Source organism: Lepidochelys kempii, chromosome 9, assembly GCF_965140265.1.
Source record: "Lepidochelys kempii isolate rLepKem1 chromosome 9, rLepKem1.hap2, whole genome shotgun sequence".
Lineage (NCBI taxonomy): Eukaryota > Metazoa > Chordata > Testudines > Cheloniidae > Lepidochelys > Lepidochelys kempii.
The window spans coordinates 16,874,969-16,898,799 of record NC_133264.1 but is presented as its reverse complement, the minus strand read 5'-3'; the positions used below and the strand labels follow the sequence as shown (position 1 = coordinate 16,898,799).

Below are 23,831 nucleotides of genomic sequence, written 5' to 3'. Positions count from 1 at the left end.
CACCAACCAATAAACTTAATTTCTAGTTACTATTTGAAAAGATATAGGGCAAACCCTGCCCTACCACGTTTCTGAACACTGTTTCTTCAGCCTATATAAACTGGATACACACCAAAAAGGGCTGATAAAATATTTACAAAAACCCAATGGAATTTAAAAATCAGTATATCTCAAATGTATTCATGCACCAGGCATTTAAAGATAATGAAATAAGTAAAACTTTACCTAATCCACAGGTTTATGTATGAAAATACTTCATTTTAACTTCATATGACAATAGGTGAAGATTATAAGGTTATGTTCTGTCACATCCATTTTAGCAGCTCCTGTTTAATGAGGTTAATCTAATCTCTAGTCCAGTAAGAATTATGATACATCAACTTCTCAAATGGAACATGAACTATAGATGAAATTTTAAAAAGTTAGATAAGGTTACTAACATTGACAAGTCAGATTTGGCTTTTAAAATCTAGATCTAATAGTACATTACATACTTTATCTGTCCTGAGATGGCAGCATTCTTAATATTTGCTGCAATCATTTTAAAGCGAATGGCAATTTTTACATGGAAATGTGACAAAGCAAATCAATTTCAATTCACAAACTTTATATTACAAAGAATACTTTTAAAGCAAGATTTAGAAAACTTTAAAATAGAATACTTTTTTTTTTTTTTTAACCCACACACTTTGGGAAAAGGTATCAGATAGGATTTCAACCCTCAGGATGTCAATGTATCCATTGACTAGATAACAGCAGGAAGACCAGCTTCCACATACCATCCTCCTACTGTGCTTTAACCCAGTGTTGGAGGAACCATCTTTAAATATGAAATGGTAGTTTTCTCTTTCTGCTCATTTAATCCTTGTTTTCTTATTTAAAGAAAGCAATTAGCATGTGGAAAAACTGTTCACTAAATCCTAGACTGAGATAATAGACTCATGTCATGTAGAATACCAGCTCGAGGATAACTTTTTTTTAAAATCATAGTTGAACCCCAGTGACCTATGGTAAAACTATCTGTATCCCATTACCCTTCCATAAGCTATCTGTGTTCAAATAAAGGATCTTCTCTCTCTACCCCATTTTCTTATCTTAGCTGATACTACAGTGGGAAGCTATAATGCTGCATCTTTGATATAACAATACAACTGCACACCATGATATGATTAACAGGATTACAGATTCACTGCAGAATCTAATATGTTGAGAAGGTGGTAACTGCAAATATTTCAAATACTGGCAAAATAATTATAGAAAAATCACTGCCAAATGTGCTTTGTGCATTAATTTATGTGCATGCTTGTGTCAGCATTAAAGTCCTCCTTTAACAGGCCACATGCCATCCAAATTCTGTATAGTCATCTAGCCATCATTATTATAAAACACCCAATAAATTCATGATGTAGGTGCTACCCTTATTAAGAACTTTCTGTATCCATCTCATCTTAGATTCCATTAAGAAACCAATGAATGGACTCAGATGAGACCATGTAAATCTGCTCTTTAATGAGAGATTTTATTTGCTTTTCAGCTCCAAATGGAAATATTAGGTACTTATTCATCTTTTATTTTTCTTACTAATGCTAACTCACATCTCTCCTGGATCAAACTGGTTTCATCTGCAGAGCAGTTGTACCTAATAAACCATTCTATACTTGTGTCAATTATTTTTGTGCTTCTACTTCTACTTCCTCATCAGGAGGCTGAAATATGCTGATTTATTATGTGTGAACAATGCTGTACTTTTCAACTGCAGCTATAGAAGAATACAGTACTTTAAAAATGTTCATTAAGTATGAATTAAACATTATACTTATTTAATATTTATTTATCATTGTACTAAGATATTTGTGCTCAAATTATAATTCATATAAAACTCTTCAAAAGGCTCTATTTCTAGATGTCTATTTTATATCTAGATGACATTTTGGATAATTTAGCAGCAAGTAGCTTGCATTGGAAGTCAGTCTGAAATTTTCACTCATCCTCTCAATTTCTCTTGAAATATATTTACCCCACTGATTCTTATGCATGTGCTTTTTAGGAAAAGCTGAATCCACATCTTTGTCAACTCCAAGTGAACTGCAAGCTTATTGAAAAATTTAAATAATATGCTGCTTATATATTACCTTTCTTCTCAGAATTTCACCATTTCAACATTGATTTGCCCCATAATAGCATCTGAGATGTATAAATATTACACAATTTATAGAAGGGTAAAAACTGAAGTGTAGAAAACGTAACCAAAGTTACACTGCGATTTTAACGTAAGAGACTTGAATAGAACTCTGAGAGCCTAGTTATCAGTCTCTTGTTCTAACCACTACACAAGAGGCACTGGTGCACACAGCCTACATTCATGATGTAAAAATCACATATTTTAATCTCTATGGTGATGCTTGGGGAGGAAATCTGGCATAGTTTAAAACTTCTCCTTAAGATGTGTGGTACGAGAAGACAGCACTATTTCTCTCACTCAGATGATATTATTTGCAATGCAATGAGAACACAAATTAAACAGAGTCAAATTCTTCTCTTCCATAAACAGGTGCAACTCTATAGAGTTGAATTTGCTTATGCCAGCACTAATTCCCTTAATCTTCAAAGACAAATATTAACTTGTCTAATTTTAGACACTTTTTTTCATTAAAAATAGTGAAACTCCCCTCTCTCTTTAAGAATATACTTGGCCATGTTCTCTAAATTACATTTAAAACAAAGAGGGGAAGATGAACTTTTAATCATGTTTACAAAGAAATTTTTGGCAAAACTGATAAAACGTTCTTACCTTGTGGCTCACACTTACCTGATAAGCACACTGCAAAATCTGGCTCAAACTATAACTTATTTCACTATATCTACACACATCTTCAATAAATAAGAGAAAAGACTTGCAAATACTACCAGTGAGATGTCTTGACTTAATTAAGGTTATTTGGTAGTGCTCAGTTCAGTAGCACTTTCAGATACTTCTCTCTTTAGCTTCACTGAAGACCTGATCCAGCACCCATTGAAGTCAAGGGGAATCAACCTTCAAAGAGTGCTGGACCAGCCCCTAAATGCCAAAAGCTTCATCCTTTTAGCAAAATAAAGCACAAAACAACTAACTCATAAGTTATTACAATAGTAAAAAACAATGCTTGTAAAAACCCTACTATAATAACTGTACTCACAACTTGAATGTAGGTGTTGACAGGCCCTACTACATAATGAATAAAAATTAATATAGGAGTATGTCCAAAAGTGTATAGAGCCTTTAGAACACAAACATCTCTCCTCCGGTTCCACACAATTATTACACACTTAGGGCTCAATACAACTTCCCTTGTCTCCAGAGATCATCGGATCAGGCCCTCCTACTCTTAAATCATTGGTATTCTAACACTTTAACTGTTTTCTGATGTACAGTGGGAAGGTTTTATTTCATGTGCATCCTACTGCTTTCAATCGAAATAACGGAGTTGACTTTTACAAGGCCTGGCACATGAGAAATCAATGAAGCTTTTCTTAGTATAAAGATGCAGCAACACCTCTCAAACATGGGTCTAACATTTCAATGTATAGAAGAATCTGAAAATGATACTGGGATTAAACTTTTTAAATGCCCCCACATTTTCAAAGCAATCTGCAGGGATTTAGCCGCACAGTCTACTGGCTCTAATGTAAGTCATCTGACTTACACTGATATTAATTCCTCTGAATATGTAGATGTTTTATTCTATTTTAAATCTCTTTAAAATATTTCCAAACTGAAACTATAGCTCGTTGTGCAAAAGTGACTTTTTAAAAAATTACAATTACTTCTGTAGGAACAATAAATAACATCTAAGACTGAAAAATATGAACTTAGAGCTCTGTTCAGCCCCATATCCCAATCAACATTCAACAGTAATAATTTAAAAAAAAAAACTCCAAGACCACACACATTAGAAAATCATAAGCTTCTCTTCCTTTTTGATCAACTAGTTTTGAAGCAGCATCAATTTAAAAAGTGATCTTACTGAATAAATTATGCCAGGAAAAGCTCCAGTGTGGATGCAGTTATACCAATATTAATTACTCTAATCCAAGATAGCTTATTTCACTTTGCCAAACCAGAATAAGCTATAATTTTATACTAATATAACTGTATCTACACTAGCTTTTTTGGTTGCACTGCTTTAATTATGTTAGCATAGTTAAAGCAGCAAAACTTTTAAGTGTGGACCAGGCCTACAATTCCAGTTCTCCAATCCATGATATTTTAAAGCATACATAGTGTTTTGTGGCTCTCCCAGCTCTATAAGGAATTATATATGAAGTGTAGCTCAGCAAAAGAGCCAGAATGAATGTGTACAGCAATCTGGGTTACTTTGAGCTCCTGGCAGTCTGTCAATAATTAGTCAACAAGGATTTATATATATTAAAGGCTAATATATATAAAAAATCCTTGTTGACATGCATATATATATATATATTAGTCTTTATATACATATAACTGCTAACTGTAGAAGTGTTTTTCTGAAAACTGTCCAACAATTCAAGATTAAAACAATAACCAAACTAACATGCATGTAACACTACAAACAACTGTAGATCTAGGCTATAAGCCTCACAATAGAAGATCACACTATCTAACATACTGTAATTCATTATCAATTCACGTGTAACACATGTACTTTCTACATTGCCAAACAAAGAATAACACAGTAATCAGACAAAGATTAAAAAATTAGCCAATAGTATTTTTGTATATAAATAATTAACGCTCTCTAGTTTTGACAAATCCAAGAGATAAATATCAACATATCTTTAGTCTTCTACTAGCTTATCAAATGAGCACAGATAAGATAAAAAAAAAAAAAGAAAGCTAAGCAGAACCCAAAGTAGCCATTCTTTTACCACTGAAATTAACACTGCCAACTATCTGCACAGTGCACTTTCAGCTAAGAAGTTTGATTTAACCACACTAGGATTAGCCAGATTAGACTGTCTTCCCCACACCACTGTGTGTACAGAAAAAAATAAATCTAAAAGTGCCTTGCAAAAAACCCCCAGCTTTTGGCTGTGTATTTTTCTAAATCTTTTGTTGCCCCACTGGGTGTTAAGCTCTCACCATACATTTTGCATTAAGTAGGTAACTTTGGGTAATCTTAACTTCCAGCTTCGTAGGCTGACAGAAAATATCGGAACAGAATCTTTTGATACAGTCAGTTCAAGAAGTTATAATTCAATGCAGTGGTTCTAATGCTGACCTCTGGTAGATAGAAACAAAGTGTTATGTCTAATGAAGGAAAGGGAACTACACCATTTTCTGCAGGTCCAATTTGCTCTTCAAAGTCATCTGTGAAATAGGAGCCAAATGTCAGCACACCTTTGACTAATTCTTTCCTTTTAACCAGCAACTGTGTGTTGGTCTAGGTTAACTAGCAGCAAGCAAACTAGAAGTATAACAATTTAATGCTGTCTTAGTGCATACCAGCATACAAACAACAAAAGTAATGTATGTGCTTCAGCACTCTCTGGGAAGAGTGTCATGCCATTTGCTTGCCAGTAGTTCTACCACTGCGAATGTTAGAGTTACGATGAACACCCTACATTTTACAGAATACTTCCAAATGAAGAAAATACTACAATGGCCAACAGATAAGCTTTAGGCTGTAAGAAGAGGTTTGTTACAAATTCCCTTCAAATGATATGCTCAAGACGAAATGAAACTCAGAGTGTCTAAATGCATAGCATTTTACCATAATCAGTGCTTCCACAGACTTTGTGGACTCTTCTGTTATTCCATAGTCTAAAAAATGCTTGTGGGAAAAATTTGTTTTTCTGAACATATGAACAAAATTCAAACGATGATCAGATTGTGTTAAAAAACCCTTAACCTTGTATGATATAGACCATGGTTTTGGGTATTGGTTTTTTTTTGGGGGGGGGGCGGGGGGGGAAGAGGGAAGAGACTAGTATCATCTACCACAACATATTACATTTTATATGTGCCACTCATCCTACCTCACCCTCTGCTTTATTCTAACAATTCCCAAGCATTGCTTATAAATTTGCTAATTACTGGAAGTTTTGGAGGATTATATGATACAGCCGGAGGAGTAAATTTTAAAGTCATTATGTCGGGGGAAAAAAAGATATTTAGCAAAATATCACAGTAATAGGTATGCCATAGTATGTATCAGTCTGTTAGAGAGAAGCTACTGTCTAAAGCTTCCCATTAGGATTCCTTCAATGAGTTGATGCGGGCACAAATTTTCAGTGCAGGTCCCAGCTTAATGTTCATTGCACTCATAAGGTGATCCTCTTTCAACAAGAGAAGGGCCTGTCCATCGATCTCTTGTGCTCTAAATTCATCTGCAATATCTTGACAACCTGCAGTGGAATAAGAAATAGTAGGTTAGAAATAAATGCTGACAGATGCAATGGCCTTGTATACAGTGGAATTTTTCTGATTCATAATTCCCAATGGCTGTATTTTTCATTGGTGGAAGTTGTAGTGTAGATGAGAGTTAGACAACGATTGCAAGAGCTCCTGAATTCAGCTGAGTCCTATCTACATTACATCATCGACTGGTGCTACCACTGGTACAACTGTGCCCATTAAAAATTAAAAATCCTAGTGTAAAACAAGGCAATTTTTTCCTATTTTGTTTACAAGAATGATTGCCATGATCTCAGAGTCCTTTGATGCAGACTAAAGAAATATCTATTAAATAAAAACACAGAATCCATCTGGGTTCTCTCCGGCAAGAAAAGATGACATTAATATTCTGCAGGTGTGAACAGCTCAAATCTCAGAGGCTCAGAAAAAAATTACTTACCTATAATTTCTGAAATATCCCCGGTTTTTGGGTTCACATGTACAACTCTGACTTAAATTTTCAGAATTTTTAGCTATGAAGTTTTATTAGAATTCCCCCAACAAAAATCATTAATATTACAGGCAATGATTGAAGGGCATACTCTATGCCTGAAGAAGGAAAGATAGTAGACTGGCATGTCAATGGAGGTGAGTTAAGGTAGTTGGGTGCCTTGTTTGAGGAGTACCATAATGCTGTGTTTCCCAGGTTTGTTTGTTTTTTTTCTTTCCTTAACTAACAAGGTAACAAGCATTCAGCTCACTGATACATGGTTGCAACTTTAACACAGAAAATTGGGATGTTCAATGGGAAAGACTGTTTCAAATAACCAACAATCTCTCCCACAGATTGTCATTGGGGGAAAGAAAATGATTCTCTGAGAGATGTCCTGATGAACAGTTTTCCTAATCCCATTAAGTGGGGATTTCTGTTATATTTCAACCTGACCTGCAACATTCTTGCTATTTCAATGCCAGCCCAGGAATCTGTTAAGCAGAAACTGTCAATTATGCCAAATTGTATGGTAGTTGTGTCCTATGGAGAATGTATAAATGTCCTCTAGCACCTAGAAGACCACTCATTTTCAGTTTTGACTTGAAGATTCTCCTTTCCCACTATACCTCATATTTTATATTAATTTAAAAACAATAACTTATTTTCTTAATCCACTTGTCTGGCACATTTCTTTTTATATCCTTTCAGATGTTTTCTCCCTTAACCTTCCACCCCCCATTCCTGATTTTAATTATTACTCAATAAGTTTTACTTTCTTGATTTCATTTAATATTTTTGGCTTTTCCCTTTTATAAAGAATCTGTACAGTTATGAGGAAATCCTCCACATGGAGAAGTCCCTATTTGTGTTCCCAACAGAACCAGGCACCATTGTTCCTAGGATGAGAGCAAGTGACTAATTCTGGATCTCATTGTAACTTTATATTTAAATTCTATAAAAGAATGAATATTGTCCTCTTTTCAGTCTGATTTATAAATGAGCAAAGGACAGGTAAATAGAAAGTGGTGAAGAAGTGTTAGTTCAGCTTGAGTGGAGTGTCACTGCGTATGAAAGCAATAAAATTTATGAGCTGAAACAGGAAGCCCGCCATAAAGAGTAAACCCACTTTCTATTTCCTTTTTAGTACTCTATACACAGATTTGGTTATGTATCAAATCAATTGACAATTTATTAAGGAGATGAACTAGTTACAGTCCAGGGTGATGCAGATTAGAGGACTGTTGAGCTAAATGGCTAGGAAACAGGAACGTCTTGATGGAGAATTCCATAGCATAAACTATGCCTTCAGGAACTTTAAGCTACAACTCAGTAACACATTAATTAACATAGCTACTGTAAAGCAGCAGATTGTCTTCTGTTAACTGTTGGTATAGCACCTACCACAATGGGGCCTTGATACCTGATTGGGGTTCCTGGACACTAACAAGTATAGTGGCATAAAAAGAGGAAAAGAAAAATTAAGCATCTCATAATGATCTATATACCCTGATAACACACCAGAGAAAGGATTACATATTCTATTATCAAAAAGAAAAGGAGTACTTGTGGCACCTTAGAGACTAACCACTTTATTTGAGCATAAGCTTTCGTGAGCTACAGCTCACTTCATCGGATGCATACTGTGGAAAATACAGAAGATGTTTTTATACACATAAACCATGAAAAAATGGGTCTTTATCACTACAAAAGGTTTTCTCTCCCTCCACCCTACTCTCCTGCTGGTAATAGCTTATCTAAAGTAATCACTCTCCTTATAATGTGTGTGATAATCAAGGTGGGCCATTTCCAGCACAAATCCAGGTTTTCTCTCTCTCCTCCCCCCCAACCCACTCTCCTGTTGGTAATAGCTTATCTAAAGAGTTTTACTAAGAAACCTGTTTTAAAGTCAGTTTTGGAAAATTGAGGGATTGGAGTTTGGATTATTTCAATTCCCTTACTCAAATATATACTAGCATTCACAACTGCCAAAAAAGTGAGTATACTGTATATACCTTGTATTGCACCCAGTTGGTAATGAGCATTTGGGGTTATATAAAGACCACTAACCTTGGAACAGTATATGTGAAAGTGGAACATCTCTGGAGGAGCATATGCCACAGCAGATCCAACAATTCTTCTTCTTCTCCAGGAGAAATTAGCAGCAGTAAAAATGTCACAGAAACCAACAGACCCTAAAAAAGCTCCCAGGGAATTCAGGAAAAGCTACGTATAGACACCAGATGAGGAGACCCTATTCTGTGCTTAGATTTCAGTTCATGGATTCTATTTAGAAGGCTGTAAATCAAAGGTATCTAATGGATTACCAAAGACAGAAACTGACAAATCAATGTTGTATAACAAGACTGATGGCCTGTACGGCGTGCATTAGATTCATAATCCAAAATAATATATGCAGTCCAATTACTATCCTGATTCTTTTCTGTACAAAGGTCAATCACCTCTGCCAATTCTGTTAGTAATATAGGAGAACATTTTCTAGAATACTGCTTGAAAACATACTGGAGGTGTGACGAGAACCTGGAAGTGCCCAAAAAGATAAGAAATGTAGCCATATAGTAATAAGGAAGCTTTTTGGTATGTTGGGGCCCATCATTTGGATATCTAGAAGATAAATAATTTCCAAGGAGGGCAGAAAACAAGACCTTAGACTGGACTGAAACCTAATGTTAACTGTAGAGAAATTTCTGAACAAGTCTCATTTAAATTCAGAAATCAACATGTTTATCAAACATATATGAGGAACAGATTCAGTATCCTGTAGAAACTTCCTCAGGTAATTGTTTCAAAGTAGAGAACTATACATTAGGATTTTAAGAACAGTGTCCTTGTTTAGCACAGTTGCACAGGAATTTCTCATGCCTAGGCTGCTCTGCATGTTTTAAAAACGTACTGTAAGGTGATCCAAGGTAGATAATGCAGCTTAATATACATCCATGTATTATAGTCACCAGAAGGAATGTACATCAAGGGTAATTTCTGTGGATTAAAAATTTCTACCTCTTTATAGAAGCATCACTTACTGTCAAATTAAATTCTTCTAAATTTGATTTACTTCATAAAAGACCAGTGGCAAAAAGGCAAGTTTTATCACCCAGGGATGAAGATACTTTCCCACAAAAAATCATCTTACTAAAATGTTTGTGTTTCAAGAGAAATTGTTTGCTATCACTATAAATCCCAGAAGCAAGTAAACTAATAAGAACAGAGCCAACCTGAGTTTCAATGTGCAGAGATGTAAGAGGCATGTTTTGGTAAGAGAAGAATCTTTGATTGCTTCAGGTAGTGAGGTAGGCCTCATCACCAGAAAAGGGTAAGATATGTGCCTGAGCAAAACTACATTTCCCCAAGGGGGAAGCAGATATGGGAGCTAGTCACAGAAGAAAATGCCAAACAAATGTAAAATCACAACTATGAACACTGAGCTAAAAAAGAAAATATGTACATAACAAGACAGGAGACCCATCCTAGATATCAGAATGGAATATTACAATTGTCTGTACGATTTCCAATACATGCATCCTTAGAGGCTACATAGAAAAGGCCCTCTGTATCTCAGGTCCTCTGAAAAGCCATACAAACTGTGGATTTAATTTTATAAAGGAAAAAAAAATGTAAATCAGTCTTTTATATTATAAAAGATCTTTAATGTTAATCTTTCAATAATATATAAGGAAAGAAGAGCCCCTTTCTTGCTTTCTCTTTTAAATGAAGAATGAGTAAGGAGAGAAGAGATAGAAAGAGAAGCATAAAAGGGAGGAAGTGTGTCTGATTCAATCTCTCTACTGACCTCTTGAGAGAAATCAGACTGAAGGGAGGAACACCTTTACTCTCCATCAGCTGGGATGCCACAGCAGAGGTGGGACTAGTTCTATCGACATGGGGCTTGGAGGGGAAACCCGGTTGTGCTGAGGGAACAAGCAAGAGGAAACAAATCACATTCCAGCCTCTACTACCAATTAACTAGCATCTGAGTGCTGTTACAGTACCTCTCCCTCATAACCATGCTAAAAAAAAGCAAAGAGCTTTAATGTTCCAAAACTGTGTGTGTGTGTGTGTGTGTGTTTTTTTTTGTTTGTTTTTTGTTTTGTAAAGTGAAAGTATCTACATTACATACCAGGCAAAGAATGTATGAAGGCCCAAACTTCATCAACTGTCCACATTGATGGATCAGCTTGTACAGATGGTAGCAAGTCAATGTTCTCTGGCAGTTTTCTAACTTTTAGTTCCCTAAGTTCACGCTCTCTTTCCCTCTCACTTTGTCTTCGCAGACGAGTGGTCATGGCAGCTGGCACAGCATCATCATGAGAAGCCAAATCATCTTCTGCAGATGGATAAGTAATTGGAAGCTGGAAAATGTAATACAAAGAAACTACACTATTATATTTCTTTTGCAATTCCTAAAATAGTGCTCTAGTTTTAAGCAAGTATTCCACAGACCTGTCTAAGGAAATGCTCTCGTGATGCCCCATCAGAGCCACTTGGTCGATGTGCACGTCGTCCAAGACTTTGGCTATCTGACTTCCGATTCCAACGACTGTTCTTGTCTGATGTAAACAGCCCAAATTTTTTAGTGCAACTTACGTTGTGCCTAAAGAAACAAAATATATTCAATAGTGTACTGATAACTCAGTAGAATTTTTTTTTAAATCAATATAAACAACATTTTATGCTTCCTATGGAAATGTAGTCTGCTTGGTGGAACATGTTTGTTCCAATCCTGTTTCCCTAGAAAAGTTGGGGAGCTGTAATAGCGCTTGGCCTGCATGCTAATACTTGTGTACTCCCTGAGCCAGCAGTACCCATTATTCAGATTATTCTTAATTTTTAGTAGGGGCAGAATGCCTATTGAGCCTGTACATATAATTGCTATTATACAGATTACAGGCACGCATGAGCACTGATTTTTGCAGTGTGTACATTTTGGGGATAACTACACCACTTTTCCCTTCCTTATCAGAATTTGGCCATTTAATAAACAAAATATTTTGAACAGGTGGCACACACAAATCATGCCTTGACAAATTATGACCAAAAATGATAGGACAAGGTTACTTACCAGTAACTGAAGATCTCCAATATATTTTCTCTGCAGAGCCACACTGTAGGAGCCACAAACTTACTTCACAGATCATCAAACCATAACCAGCAGTAGCAAAAATCACCAGTGCTCAGTGCATTTCCCACCCAGAGATGTTCTGGCAGGTAAATCTTGTCTACACTGGGAAATTTATAAGATTAACACAAGTGGGAGAAGTCCCAGTATAGACAATCACTGTCTACACTGGGGCTCCAGCTGACACCGCCTTTGGTTTGAAAGGTCCTGCCCGCTAACTGTCCTTCTGTTTCTCTCAATTCAGAAGAGCCTAACACAAATTCTGAAGGTGGAGGGAAAATGTCTGGTATGGAGTGGCAGAGGTAATATAATTGGAGAACTTCTGTTACTATTATGAAATATACTTTTTTTTCACCCCTCTCATGAAACCAGCTCCACAGAGCCCTATTCTGGAGCAAACAGCGGATCCTCAGAACAAGGGCTACATGGTACTACATGAACAGAGACAAAAGCACTGGTCCCCTCACATGAATATCCAACCTTGTCGCCAAACAGAGACAATTCTTTGTAAAAGCATGAACTGAACTTCAAAGGGCAGCCTTGCCAATTTTCACAAATGACATTAGTTTAGCCAAAGACCAGTAGCTGCCATTCTTCTAGTGAAATGGGCTCAATATGATTGCTCAGAGCTCCGGTATGAAACTGCAGAAAAACCTGAGTGTCTCTGGATTAAGTTTAGAAGTGTGTGCAACAAGAGTGATGTAGTGGTGGGAGTCTGCTATAGACCACCGGACCAGGGGGATGAGGTGGATGAGGCTTTCTTCCGGCAGCTCACGGAAGCTACTAGATCGCATGCCCTGATTCTCATGGGTGACTTTAATTTTCCTGATATTTGCTGGGAGAGCAATACAGCGGTGCATAGACAATCCAGGAAGTTTTTGGAAAGCGTAGGGGACAATTTCCTGGTGCAAGTGCTAGAGGAGCCAACTAGGGGGGGCGCTTTTCTTGACCTGCTGCTCACAAACCGGGTAGAATTAGTGGGGGAAGCAAAAGTGGATGGGAATCTGGGAGGCAGTGACCATGAGTTGGTTGAGTTCAGGATCCTGACGCAGGGAACAAAGGTAAGCAGCAGGATATGGAACATGGACTTCAGGAAAGCAGACTTCGACTCCCTCAGGGAACGGATGGCCAGGATCCCCTGGGGGACTAACTTGAAGGGGAAAGGAGTCCAGGAGAGCTGGCTGTATTTCAAGGAATCCCTGTTGAGGTTACAGGGACAAACCATCCCGATGAGTCGAAAGAATAGTAAATATGGCAGGCGACCAGCTTGGCTTAATGGTGAAATCCTAGCGGATCTTAAACATAAAAAAGAAGCTTACAAGAAGTGGAAGGTTGGACATATGACCAGGGAAGAGTATAAAAATATTGCTCGGGCATGTAGGAATATTATCAGGAGGGCCAAATCGCACCTGGAGCTGCAGCTAGCCAGAGATGTCAAGAGTAACAAGAAGGGTTTCTTCAGGTATGTTGGCAACAAGAAGAAAGCCAAGGAATGTGTGGGCCCCTTACTGAATGAGGGAGGCAACCTAGTGACAGAGGATGTGGAAAAAGCTAATGTACTCAATGCTTTTTTTGCCTCTGTTTTCACTAACAAGGTCAGTTCCCAGACTGCTGCGCTGGGCATCACAAAATGCGGAAGAGATGGCCAGCCCTCTGTGGAGATAGAGGCGGTTAGGGACTATTTAGAAAAGCTGGACGTGCACAAGTCCATGGGGCCGGACGAGTTGCATCCGAGAGTGCTGAAGGAATTGGCGGCTGTGATTGCAGAGCCACTGGCCATTATCTTTGAAAACTCGTGGCGAACCGGGGAAGTCCCGGATGACTGGAAAAAGGCTAATGTAGTGCCAATCTTTAAAAAAGGGAAGAAGGAAGATCCTGGGAACTACAGGCCAGTCAGCCTCACCTCAGTCCCTGGAAAAATCATGGAGCAGGTCCTCAAAGAATCAATCCTGAAGCACTTGCATGAGAGGAAAGTGATCAGGAACAGCCAGCATGGATTCACCAAGGGAAGGTCATGCCTGACTAATCTAATCGCCTTTTACGATGAGATTACTGGTTCTGTGGATGAAGGGAAAGCAGTGGATGTATTGTTTCTTGACTTTAGCAAAGCTTTTGACACGGTCTCCCATAGTATTCTTGTCAGCAAGTTAAGGAAGTATGGGCTGGATGAATGCACTATAAGGTGGGTAGAAAGCTGGCTAGATTGTCGGGCTCAACGGGTAGTGATCAATGGCTCCATGTCTAGTTGGCAGCCGGTATCAAGTGGAGTGCCCCAAGGGTCGGTCCTGGGGCCGGTTTTATTCAATATCTTCATAAATGATCTGGAGGATGGTGTGGATTGCACTCTCAGCAAATTTGCGGATGATACTAAACTGGGAGGAGTGGTAGATACGCTGGAGGGGAGGGATAGGATACAGAAGGACCTAGACCAATTGGAAGATTGGGCCAAAAGGAATCTGATGAGGTTCAATAAGGATAAGTGCAGGGTCCTGCACTTAGGACGGAAGAACCCAATGCACAGCTACAGACTAGGGACCGAATGGCTAGGCAGCAGTTCTGCGGAAAAGGACCTAGGGGTGACAGTGGACGAGAAGCTGGATATGAGTCAGCAGTGTGCCCTTGTTGCCAAGAAGGCCAATGGCATTTTGGGATGTATAAGTAGGGGCATAGCGAGCAGATCGAGGGACGTGATCGTTCCCCTCTATTCGACATTGGTGAGGCCTCATCTGGAGTACTGTGTCCAGTTTTGGGCCCCACACTTCAAGAAGGATGTGGATAAATTGGAGAGAGTCCAGCGAAGGGCAACAAAAATGATTAGGGGACTGGAACACATGACTTATGAGGAGAGGCTGAGGGAGCTGGGATTGTTTAGCCTGCAGAAGAGAAGAATGAGGGGGGATTTGATAGCTGCTTTCAACTACCTGAAAGGGGGTTCCAAAGAGGATGGCTCTAGACTGTTCTCAATGGTAGCAGATGACAGAACGAGGAGTAATGGTCTCAAGTTGCAGTGGGGGAGGTTTAGATTGGATATTAGGAAAAACTTTTTCACTAAGAGGGTGGTGAAACACTGGAATGCGTTACCTAGGGAGGTGGTAGAATCTCCTTCCTTAGAGGTTTTTAAGGTCAGGCTTGACAAAGCCCTGGCTGGGATGATTTAACTGGGAATTGGTCCTGCTTTGAGCAGGGGGTTGGACTAGATGACCTTCTGGGGTCCCTTCCAACCCTGATATTCTATGATTCTAATGAAAACATTGCCTTTAAGGTATATCTTTCCTGTGGAGGTAACTGAATTAGACTCTCAAGTTGCTTCTCTTGAATTAGTTTAGCTTGAATAAGAGTAGCCAGACGGCAAAATTAATCTCAAGTTGTTGTGTCCATATTAGCATTGCACTCATTCATGTGTTGCACTAAGATTTGTAGAGGCATATCCTGTGGTTCTTTGCACTGCAAAAAGCTGAGCTGCTCTGTGACTTCTTTCCCAAAGAATTGTGGGAGAACATGTCTATTTTTTCTGGGCACTGGAGGAAATTATGGGATGCCACTGAGGACTAGTGACACTGAAGTGCAGTATGGACTCAAATAACTCCAGAATGGTCATATTAGCAGCTGTTGTCCTAACTTGAGCTCTAGCAGGAACCCCTGATGAGCCAGCCAATTCAAGTGAAAATCAGCACCACACTTGAATTAAGGAGTTTTGTGTTTGCGCGTGGACGGGAAATACTCGAGTTATAACTCAAATTAACAGCAGTGAAGACAAGTCCTAAGTCATTCTGGCACCGGAACACAACAAATCTGAATACATAACTTGATCCACTTTGATGATTTCTAAACTTCAACAGAGACTTTAGGTTTCCTCACCAATGCCACGAACAAATTAGGTGACTTACAGAAAGGTTTATATGTATCTAAATTTTAAAAGAGATACACAGCATCCTTGTAACATCTAACCAATGGATTCTGAATCTGGCCTCTCATCATAAATCACAAGTTCTAGGAAATTAAAGATTACAAACTAAATAAATGGTTTGGGATGAAATTTCCTGTAAGGTGGCATAAAGAAGAATCAGCCACAAGGGCATGGATTTATTGAGCCTTATAGCCAAAGTAATGGCAATAAAAATGCAAGCTTCAAAGGATAATGGCGAAAGCAGTCACTTATCAGCAGAGCTGGTCAAAATAGTTCAAATTTTGATGAAAAATGGCAAAGAAATTGATTAAATGTTTGTGGTTCCTCCCCCCCACTTTTTAAAAATACCTCAATTTATCAGTACACAAAAGAGTTGGTCGGATCAGATTGAAATCCTGAAGACTTCTACAGTTAAAAATTAATAAATACAAGTGTGACAGCCCCTTAAACAGTTTTTCAGTCTCTTCTCATCCCTTTGTATACTAACCCATAGGTGCATGGTAAACTTAAATGACTGCCAGATGTACCTTAGACAGAAATCATACCATCTTTCTCATAAAGAGACCGTAACCAAAAGTAACTGTGATTGGTCAATTAGCAGGATCAACATTTTCAGGACTTGACTACTCCTTTAAACATTTCCACTTCGAAGTATAACAATGCCTAGTGAAATGCTTTCTGGATTTCAAAATAAACTTTTCAACCTCTGTTGAGACCAGAGATGGAATTCTATGCAGACTATGAATGACTAGATTGTAAAGAAAATTTAGCCAAACCCCTAAAGCAGATGCATAAGAAGTCTCATAAATGGCATTATGAAAGTGCATGAAGCCATCAGTCCTACCACTGTAAACAGATGCTTACTGGGAAGTTCTAATACGACTGCCTTTTGTAGAATCAGCCTTGAACCAGACAAGCAGGGATCCTTCTGGAATCCAAAGAAGCTCCTATACATTGTAGCATCTGAGCTGGACTCAATACAGACTTTTTTACATGTATCCTCATTCCAAAAGGGTTGAAGCATGTTATCTTGCTGATGTGACTCACACCTGATCTGACAGAATTCTTATGAACCACTTGTCCAAATAAGGATACATCTGTGAGCCTTAACAACAAGAGCAGACAGCCACAACTGCTCAGATCACTAGGGTGAGGAGCAGAAGGCTTTGGAGCCTCCTCATCATGAGGCATTATCTGAGGTCAGCAGAATCAAGAGATTGACAAATATTCCTCCATATTCCATTGCCTCTGGCTTGGGACATAAAAGCCCAGACAGATTGTAGAGTTATAGCGTGCATGCTCCTCACGCAGACACCAAGGATAGTAGTATGATCTAAACTGACACAAGAGAGAGGTGGAGGTCACATGGCAACTCTTGATGGCAGAAAAAGGAACAGAGGGATGGATGATTAGGAAGCAGGGCCTTTTACCCATACCGCTGTATTTCCAGAAAGTCTGGGGTACGTGTGCCCCTTAGTTTTTTTTCTACTGAAATGATTCTATGGCTTGTAAGACCAAGCAAGGCACTCCTAACAATGGGTATCTGCACAAGTAATTTCAGAAGGAGACCTTTCTGCTAAAATTTTGTTTTTCCTCACTGGCAAAAGCTTAGTGGGGCTCACCTCAGAAGCTTTTTGTGCATGTTCATATGAAGCTTTTATCAGAATTTAAACAGAATAATAGATTTTTCCCATGTCTAATTTCAATCTCCCACCCAGTATAGGACTATTCCCTACAGTACATATTCCAGTGCTTTATTCAATCTATTTTTAAGTAGCTCAAGTACCGGGGCTTCATTCAGACCACCTTGGGAGACTATTCCACAGACCAACAAACCACTCGGTCAGGCTATTTCCCTTGACATTCAAGTTTTCTGTTTTACTTTGATCTCATGGTCCCTAACTATGCCCCCTTGAAGAACATCAAATGACTTGTCTGACTCTTTGGCCTTCAAATATCTGTAACAGTTCTATTATCTTCATAGTCATGGGTTAGTTAGCCAAGCTATACATGTTTAGCTCTTTTAATATTTCATCATTAATCATTCTGGTCCAGCTCCTTAATTTTTGTTGCTCTTCTCTCATTTCTCTCAAATTTATCAATACTGTATCATTTTGGTAATGTGATGCTCAGAGTATCCATTACTGCCTTGTTCCTCTGTGTACACAACCCAAAAAGTGCATGGAACATTTTTCCTGCCACATCACATTTGTGACTCATTTAATTTGGTTAATAAACCAAGTTCTCAATTTAGCCTAAAGGGTTCACCCTTGTTCCATTGCTTCAGACGGCAGGTAAATAACGGGGAATGGACTTTTCTACTTTCAGCTCAACTATTAAAAAACAATCACTAACTGGAAAAGTTAATTCTGAGTATTTTCATTAAATTCTTAATGCTCTCTACACAAAAAGCAGTTTAAATTCTTAGCATCATGCAAAAAAACCCTGCAGTATTGTAATATCTGTAGTTATAAGTTATATTTAAGATCATCTAACATTTCCCTTACAAGTGAAGGATTGTTCCCTACATTATGGGTCAGATTCTCAGACAGTGTAATCCATGCAGCCTCATTGATTTCAGTTGAGCTACGTTGATTCACATGTACTGAGAATCTGGTCCTATATTTTCTAATCCAACAATCTCATGTTCTTTAGATGTAGGGCTGCCAACTTTCAGCTCGCACAAAACCGAACACCCTTGTCCCACCCCTTCTCTGAGGCCCCACCCCCAGTCACTCAATCCCCCACTTCCCTCTGTTGCTCGTGCTCCCCACCCTCACTCATTTTCACCAGGCTGTGGCAGGAGTTGGGGTGCAGGAGCAGGTGAGGGCTCTGGACTGAAGGTGTGGGTTCCAGGGTAGGGCCAGAAATGAGGGGTTCAGGGTGTGGGAGGGGGCTCTGGGCTGAGGCAGGAGGTTGGGAAGTGGGGGGGGGTTGAGGGTGAAGTCTCCCGCTGGGGGTGCAGGCTTTGGTGTGGAGCCAGGGATGAGGGATTTGGGGTGCAGGAAGTTGCTCCATGCTGTGGTTGAGAGGTTCAGAGTGTGGGAGGGGGCTCTGGGCTGGGACAGGGGCGCGGGCGGTGTGAGGGCTCCAGCTGGGGGTGTGGCCTCTGGGGATGAGGGATTTGGTGGGTACAGGAGAGTGCTGTAGGCTGCGATTGAGGGGTTCAGAGGGTTGGAGGGGGATCAAGGCTGGGGCAAGGGGTTGGGGTGCAGGGTGTGTGTGAGGGCTCTAGGTGGGGGTGCAGGCTCTGGGGATGAGGGGTTTGGGGTGCAGGAGGGGGCTCCAGGTTTGGCAGAACTCAGGGCTACGGCAGGGGGTTGGGCTTACCTTGGGTGGCTCCCCGTCAGCGGTGCAGTGGGGCTAAGGCAGGCTCCCTGCCTGTCCTGGCTCTGTGCTGTGCCCTGGAAGTGGCCAGCAGGTCTGGTTCCTGGGTGCGGGAGCCAGGAGGCTCCATGCACTGCTCTCGCCCACAGGCACCGTCCCCCCACAGCTCCCATTTGGCTGCAGTTCCTGGCCAATGGGAGTGCGGAGCTAGTGCTTGGGGCAAGAGCAGTGCGCGGAGCCCCGTGGCCTCCCCACCTCAGAGCTAGACCTGCTGGCTGCTTCTGGTGTGCAGCCTGGTGCCAGCACAGGAAGGGATTAGCCTGTCTTAGCACAGCTGACCGGACTTTTAATGGCCCGGTCGGCACTGCTGACCGGAGTTGCCAGGGTCCCTTTTCGACCGGGCGTTCCAGTCTAAAGCCGGATACCTGACAACCCTATTTAGATACCTCAGTGTCTGGAATCCTGAATTCACCAGAAATCAAAAAGAGTTTAAGTTCTAGTGTGATCACCAACATCAGCTCCGATGCACCTAGGAAAAGCAGAGTCACCAAATCTCATCTCTCCTTGGATCTATGGTATCTATGTCTAGCCTTGAGTTTAATAGATTCTATTTATTTACTCAACCAATTTGTGACAGAAACTGTCTGATGTTTTTACTCATAATGATCTCATTCAGTCTTCAACAATTTCAAAAGAAGATCAAATTAGAGAAAAATGACACATACTTTTCTGTTTTAGAACGGTCAGTGGATAAATCATGCTTTCCTCTCTATGCTCTGGAATTAATGAAAGCAGTTCTATGAAAACTGACAGTAAAATGAATTTAGCTTACTTTTTCATTCTAAATTAAAACTGATTTTAAACATTCAAACAAGCAAAAAACACAAGGTAAACTTCTACAGCAAAAGACCACTAAAAGATTAATATCTCTAGTTAATTAAGTTAATGGTGTATCTGTAGACTTCAATATTAAATTTCTACCCCAGCAGCACTGACTAAAGAGCTCACAAATAAAAGTTTAATTTTTTAAAAAACAAAGTCAAATATAATCAGACCACAGAAGGACCTGAAACCACCTGTTACTTTGTTAATTAAGTAAACAGGTAACTGCTGTACAGCTTGGTTTATTTGGAGCACCAGAGCAGCTTTAGAAAACATCAACTTAACTATACTTACTCATTACATTTTTTATTTCTCTTTTTTGTATGTAAGTAAAGACTTGTATGTAAGTAAAGTTCCTGGGAACTACAGGCCAGTCAGCCTCACCTCAGTCCCTGGAAAAATCATGGAGCAGGTCCTCAAAGAATCAATCCTGAAGCACTTGCATGAGAGGAAAGTGATCAGGAACAGCCAGCATGGATTCACCAAGGGAAGGTCATGCCTGACTAATCTAATCGCCTTTTATGATGAGATTACTGGTTCTGTGGATGAAGGGAAAGCAGTGGATGTATTGTTTCTTGACTTTAGCAAAGCTTTTGACACGGTCTCCCATAGTATTCTTGTCAGCAAGTTAAGGAAGTATGGGCTGGATGAATGCACTATAAGGTGGGTAGAAAGCTGGCTAAATTGTCGGGCTCAACGGGTAGTGATCAATGGCTCCATGTCTAGTTGGCAGCCGGTATCAAGTGGAGTGCCCCAAGGGTCGGTCCTGGGGCCGGTTTTATTCAATATCTTCATAAATGATCTGGAGGATGGTGTGGATTGCACTCTCAGCAAATTTGCGGATGATACTAAACTGGGAGGAGTGGTAGATACGCTGGAGGGGAGGGATAGGATACAGAAGGACCTAGACCAATTGGAAGATTGGGCCAAAAGGAATCTGATGAGGTTCAATAAGGATAAGTGCAGGGTCCTGCACTTAGGACGGAAGAACCCAATGCACAGCTACAGACTAGGGACCGAATGGCTAGGCAGCAGTTCTGCGGAAAAGGACCTAGGGGTGACAGTGGACGAGAAGCTGGATATGAGTCAGCAGTGTGCCCTTGTTGCCAAGAAGGCCAATGGCATTTTGGGATGTATAAGTAGGGGCATAGCGAGCAGATCGAGGGACGTGATCGTTCCCCTCTATTCGACATTGGTGAGGCCTCATCTGGAGTACTGTGTCCAGTTTTGGGCCCCACACTTCAAGAAGGATGTGGATAAATTGGAGAGAGTCCAGCGAAGGGCAACAAAAATGATTAGGGGACTGGAACACATGACTTATGAGGAGAGGCTGAGGGAGCTGGGATTGTTTAGCCTGCAGAAGAGAAGAATGAGGGGGGATTTAATAGCTGCTTTCAACTACCTGAAAGGGGGTTCCAAAGAGGATGGCTCTAGACTGTTCTCAATGGTAGCAGATGACAGAACGAGGAGTAATGGTCTCAAGTTGCAGTGGGGGAGGTTTAGATTGGATATTAGGAAAAACTTTTTCACTAAGAGGGTGGTGAAACACTGGAATGCGTTACCTAGGGAGGTGGTAGAATCTCCTTCCTTAGAGGTTTTTAAGGTCAGGCTTGACAAAGCCCTGGCTGGGATGATTTAACTGGGAATTGGTCCTGCTTTGAGCAGGGGGTTGGACTAGATGACCTTCTGGGGTCCCTTCCAACCCTGATATTCTATGATTCTATGATTCTATTCCCACTCAGTCTAATAAAGATCTAAAGCCCTACCTATTCTGTGCAGCATTTCAGCTATGCCAGAACACATCACTCTGTTTTCTGAATTTCTTTTTAGTATATTACACTATTCCCTCATCACTGTAGATTGTAAAATCTTTGGGGCAAAGACCCTGTTTGTTATTTAGCATGGGTAGTTTAACTATTTTTCAGGGCAATATACAATTTTAGTGTTATATCCTGATTAATAAATATACATCCATTAATAATAATAATGCAGAATACCTTTTGGCACAGGACATGGAGCAGAATCGCTTTGACCGTAGGAACTTATTAGAATATCCCATTTTTCCACAAAACTCACACTTCAGGAGATCATTTTCCATTTCATCTAGTCCCTCTAAAGGAAGGAGTGACACACACACAAGAAGTCAGTTTGAATGATTTAAACATGATGCCATTTAATTTCTCATCTCTTAAGGAGGTAAAGTAAAATTCAAATATCAATATCAACACATTTAACTGAATGCCTTTAAGCAGGTAAACAGACAACTGATGCCAAACCAGTAGATTATACAAATCATTGTTTGACTAGAGTGAAGTGTTAATTTATCTAATGAATTTAGCCTCTTTTGTTTTGTTTCATTTGCATACTATCCATGAGCAGGTAATGTCCTCAAATGTAATCAACCTTCCCCCCGCCCCCGCCCCCCACCACGGACCGATCACAAACAGTTCACTGTGAGCATTTGACAATCCATATTCAAAATTCAAGCTCTGTCACTTAGCTGTAATATGTCACATCATTACATAGTACTATTTGTCTTCCATGAATGGATAAGAATAACTCTTATAATCAGGAGGAGGGTTGGGGAAGCCACTGAAGCACTGAATCTAATCTATGGAACAGATAGCAATTTAAGGTTTCAGAGTAACAGCCGTGTTAGTCTGTATTCGCAAAAAGAAAAGGAGGACTTGTGGCACCTTAGAGACTAACCAATTTATTAGAGCATAAGCTTTCGTGAGCTACAGCTCACTTCCTCAGATGCATATCGTGGAAACTGCAGCAGGCTTTATATATACACAGAGAATATGAAACAATACCTATTCCCACCCCACTGTCCTGCTGGTAATAGCTTATCTAAAGTGATTTCCAGCACAAATCCAGGTTTTCTCACCCTCCACCCCCCCACACAAATTCACTCTCCTGCTGGTGATAGCCCATCCAAAGTGACAACTCTTTACACAATGACAGGTTTCAGAGGAACAGCCGTGTTAGTCTGTATTCGCAAAAAGAAAAGGAGTACTTGTGGCACCTTAGAGACTAACCAATTTATTTGAGCATGAGCTTTCGTGAGCTACAGCTCACTTCATCAGATGTTCATCACTACATCTGATGAAGTGAGCTGTAGCTCACGAAAGCTCATGCTCAAATAAATTGGTTAGTCTCTAAGGTGCCACAAGTACTCCTTTTCTTTACACAATGTGCATGACAATCAAGCTGGGCTATTTCCTGCATAAATCCAGGTTCTCACATCCCCCCCACCCCCATACACACACAAACTCACTCTCCTGCTGGTAATAGCTCATCCAAACTGACCACTCTTCAAGTTAAAATCCAAGTTAAACCAGAACATCTGGGGGGGGGGGGTAGGAAAAAACAAGAGGAAAGCCTGGTAGCCTGTTTCCTCTTGTTTTTTCCTACCCCCCCCCCCCCAGATGTTCTGGTTTAACTTGGATTTTAACTTGAAGAGTGGTCAGTTTGGATGAGCTATTACCAGCAGGAGAGTGAGTTTGTGTGTGTATGGGGGTGGGGGGGATGTGAGAACCTGGATTTATGCAGGAAATAGCCCAGCTTGATTGTCATGCACATTGTGTAAAGAGTTGTCACTTTGGATGGGCTATCACCAGCAGGAGAGTGAATTTGTGTGGGGGGGTGGAGGGTGAGAAAACCTGGATTTGTGCTGGAAATCACTTTAGATAAGCTATTACCAGCAGGACAGTGGGGTGGGAATAGGTATTGT

General features: G+C 40.0%; 1 protein-coding gene across 1 annotated transcript in view; it reads right to left on the bottom strand.

Annotated features, from left to right (window-relative positions):
- PHC3 (polyhomeotic homolog 3) overlaps positions 1–23,831 on the bottom strand; it is a 113,180-nt gene that overhangs the window by 1,067 nt on the left and 88,282 nt on the right. Inside the window, exons 13-16 of the mRNA XM_073359450.1 lie at positions 22,093–22,207; positions 11,304–11,454; positions 10,981–11,212; positions 226–6,363 (exon numbers count right to left, since the gene is read on the bottom strand). Coding sequence (XP_073215551.1) covers positions 6,209–6,363; positions 10,981–11,212; positions 11,304–11,454; positions 22,093–22,207 — 653 coding nt within the window. The 3' untranslated portion in view covers positions 226–6,208. The remainder of the gene's footprint in view (positions 1–225; positions 6,364–10,980; positions 11,213–11,303; positions 11,455–22,092; positions 22,208–23,831) is intronic.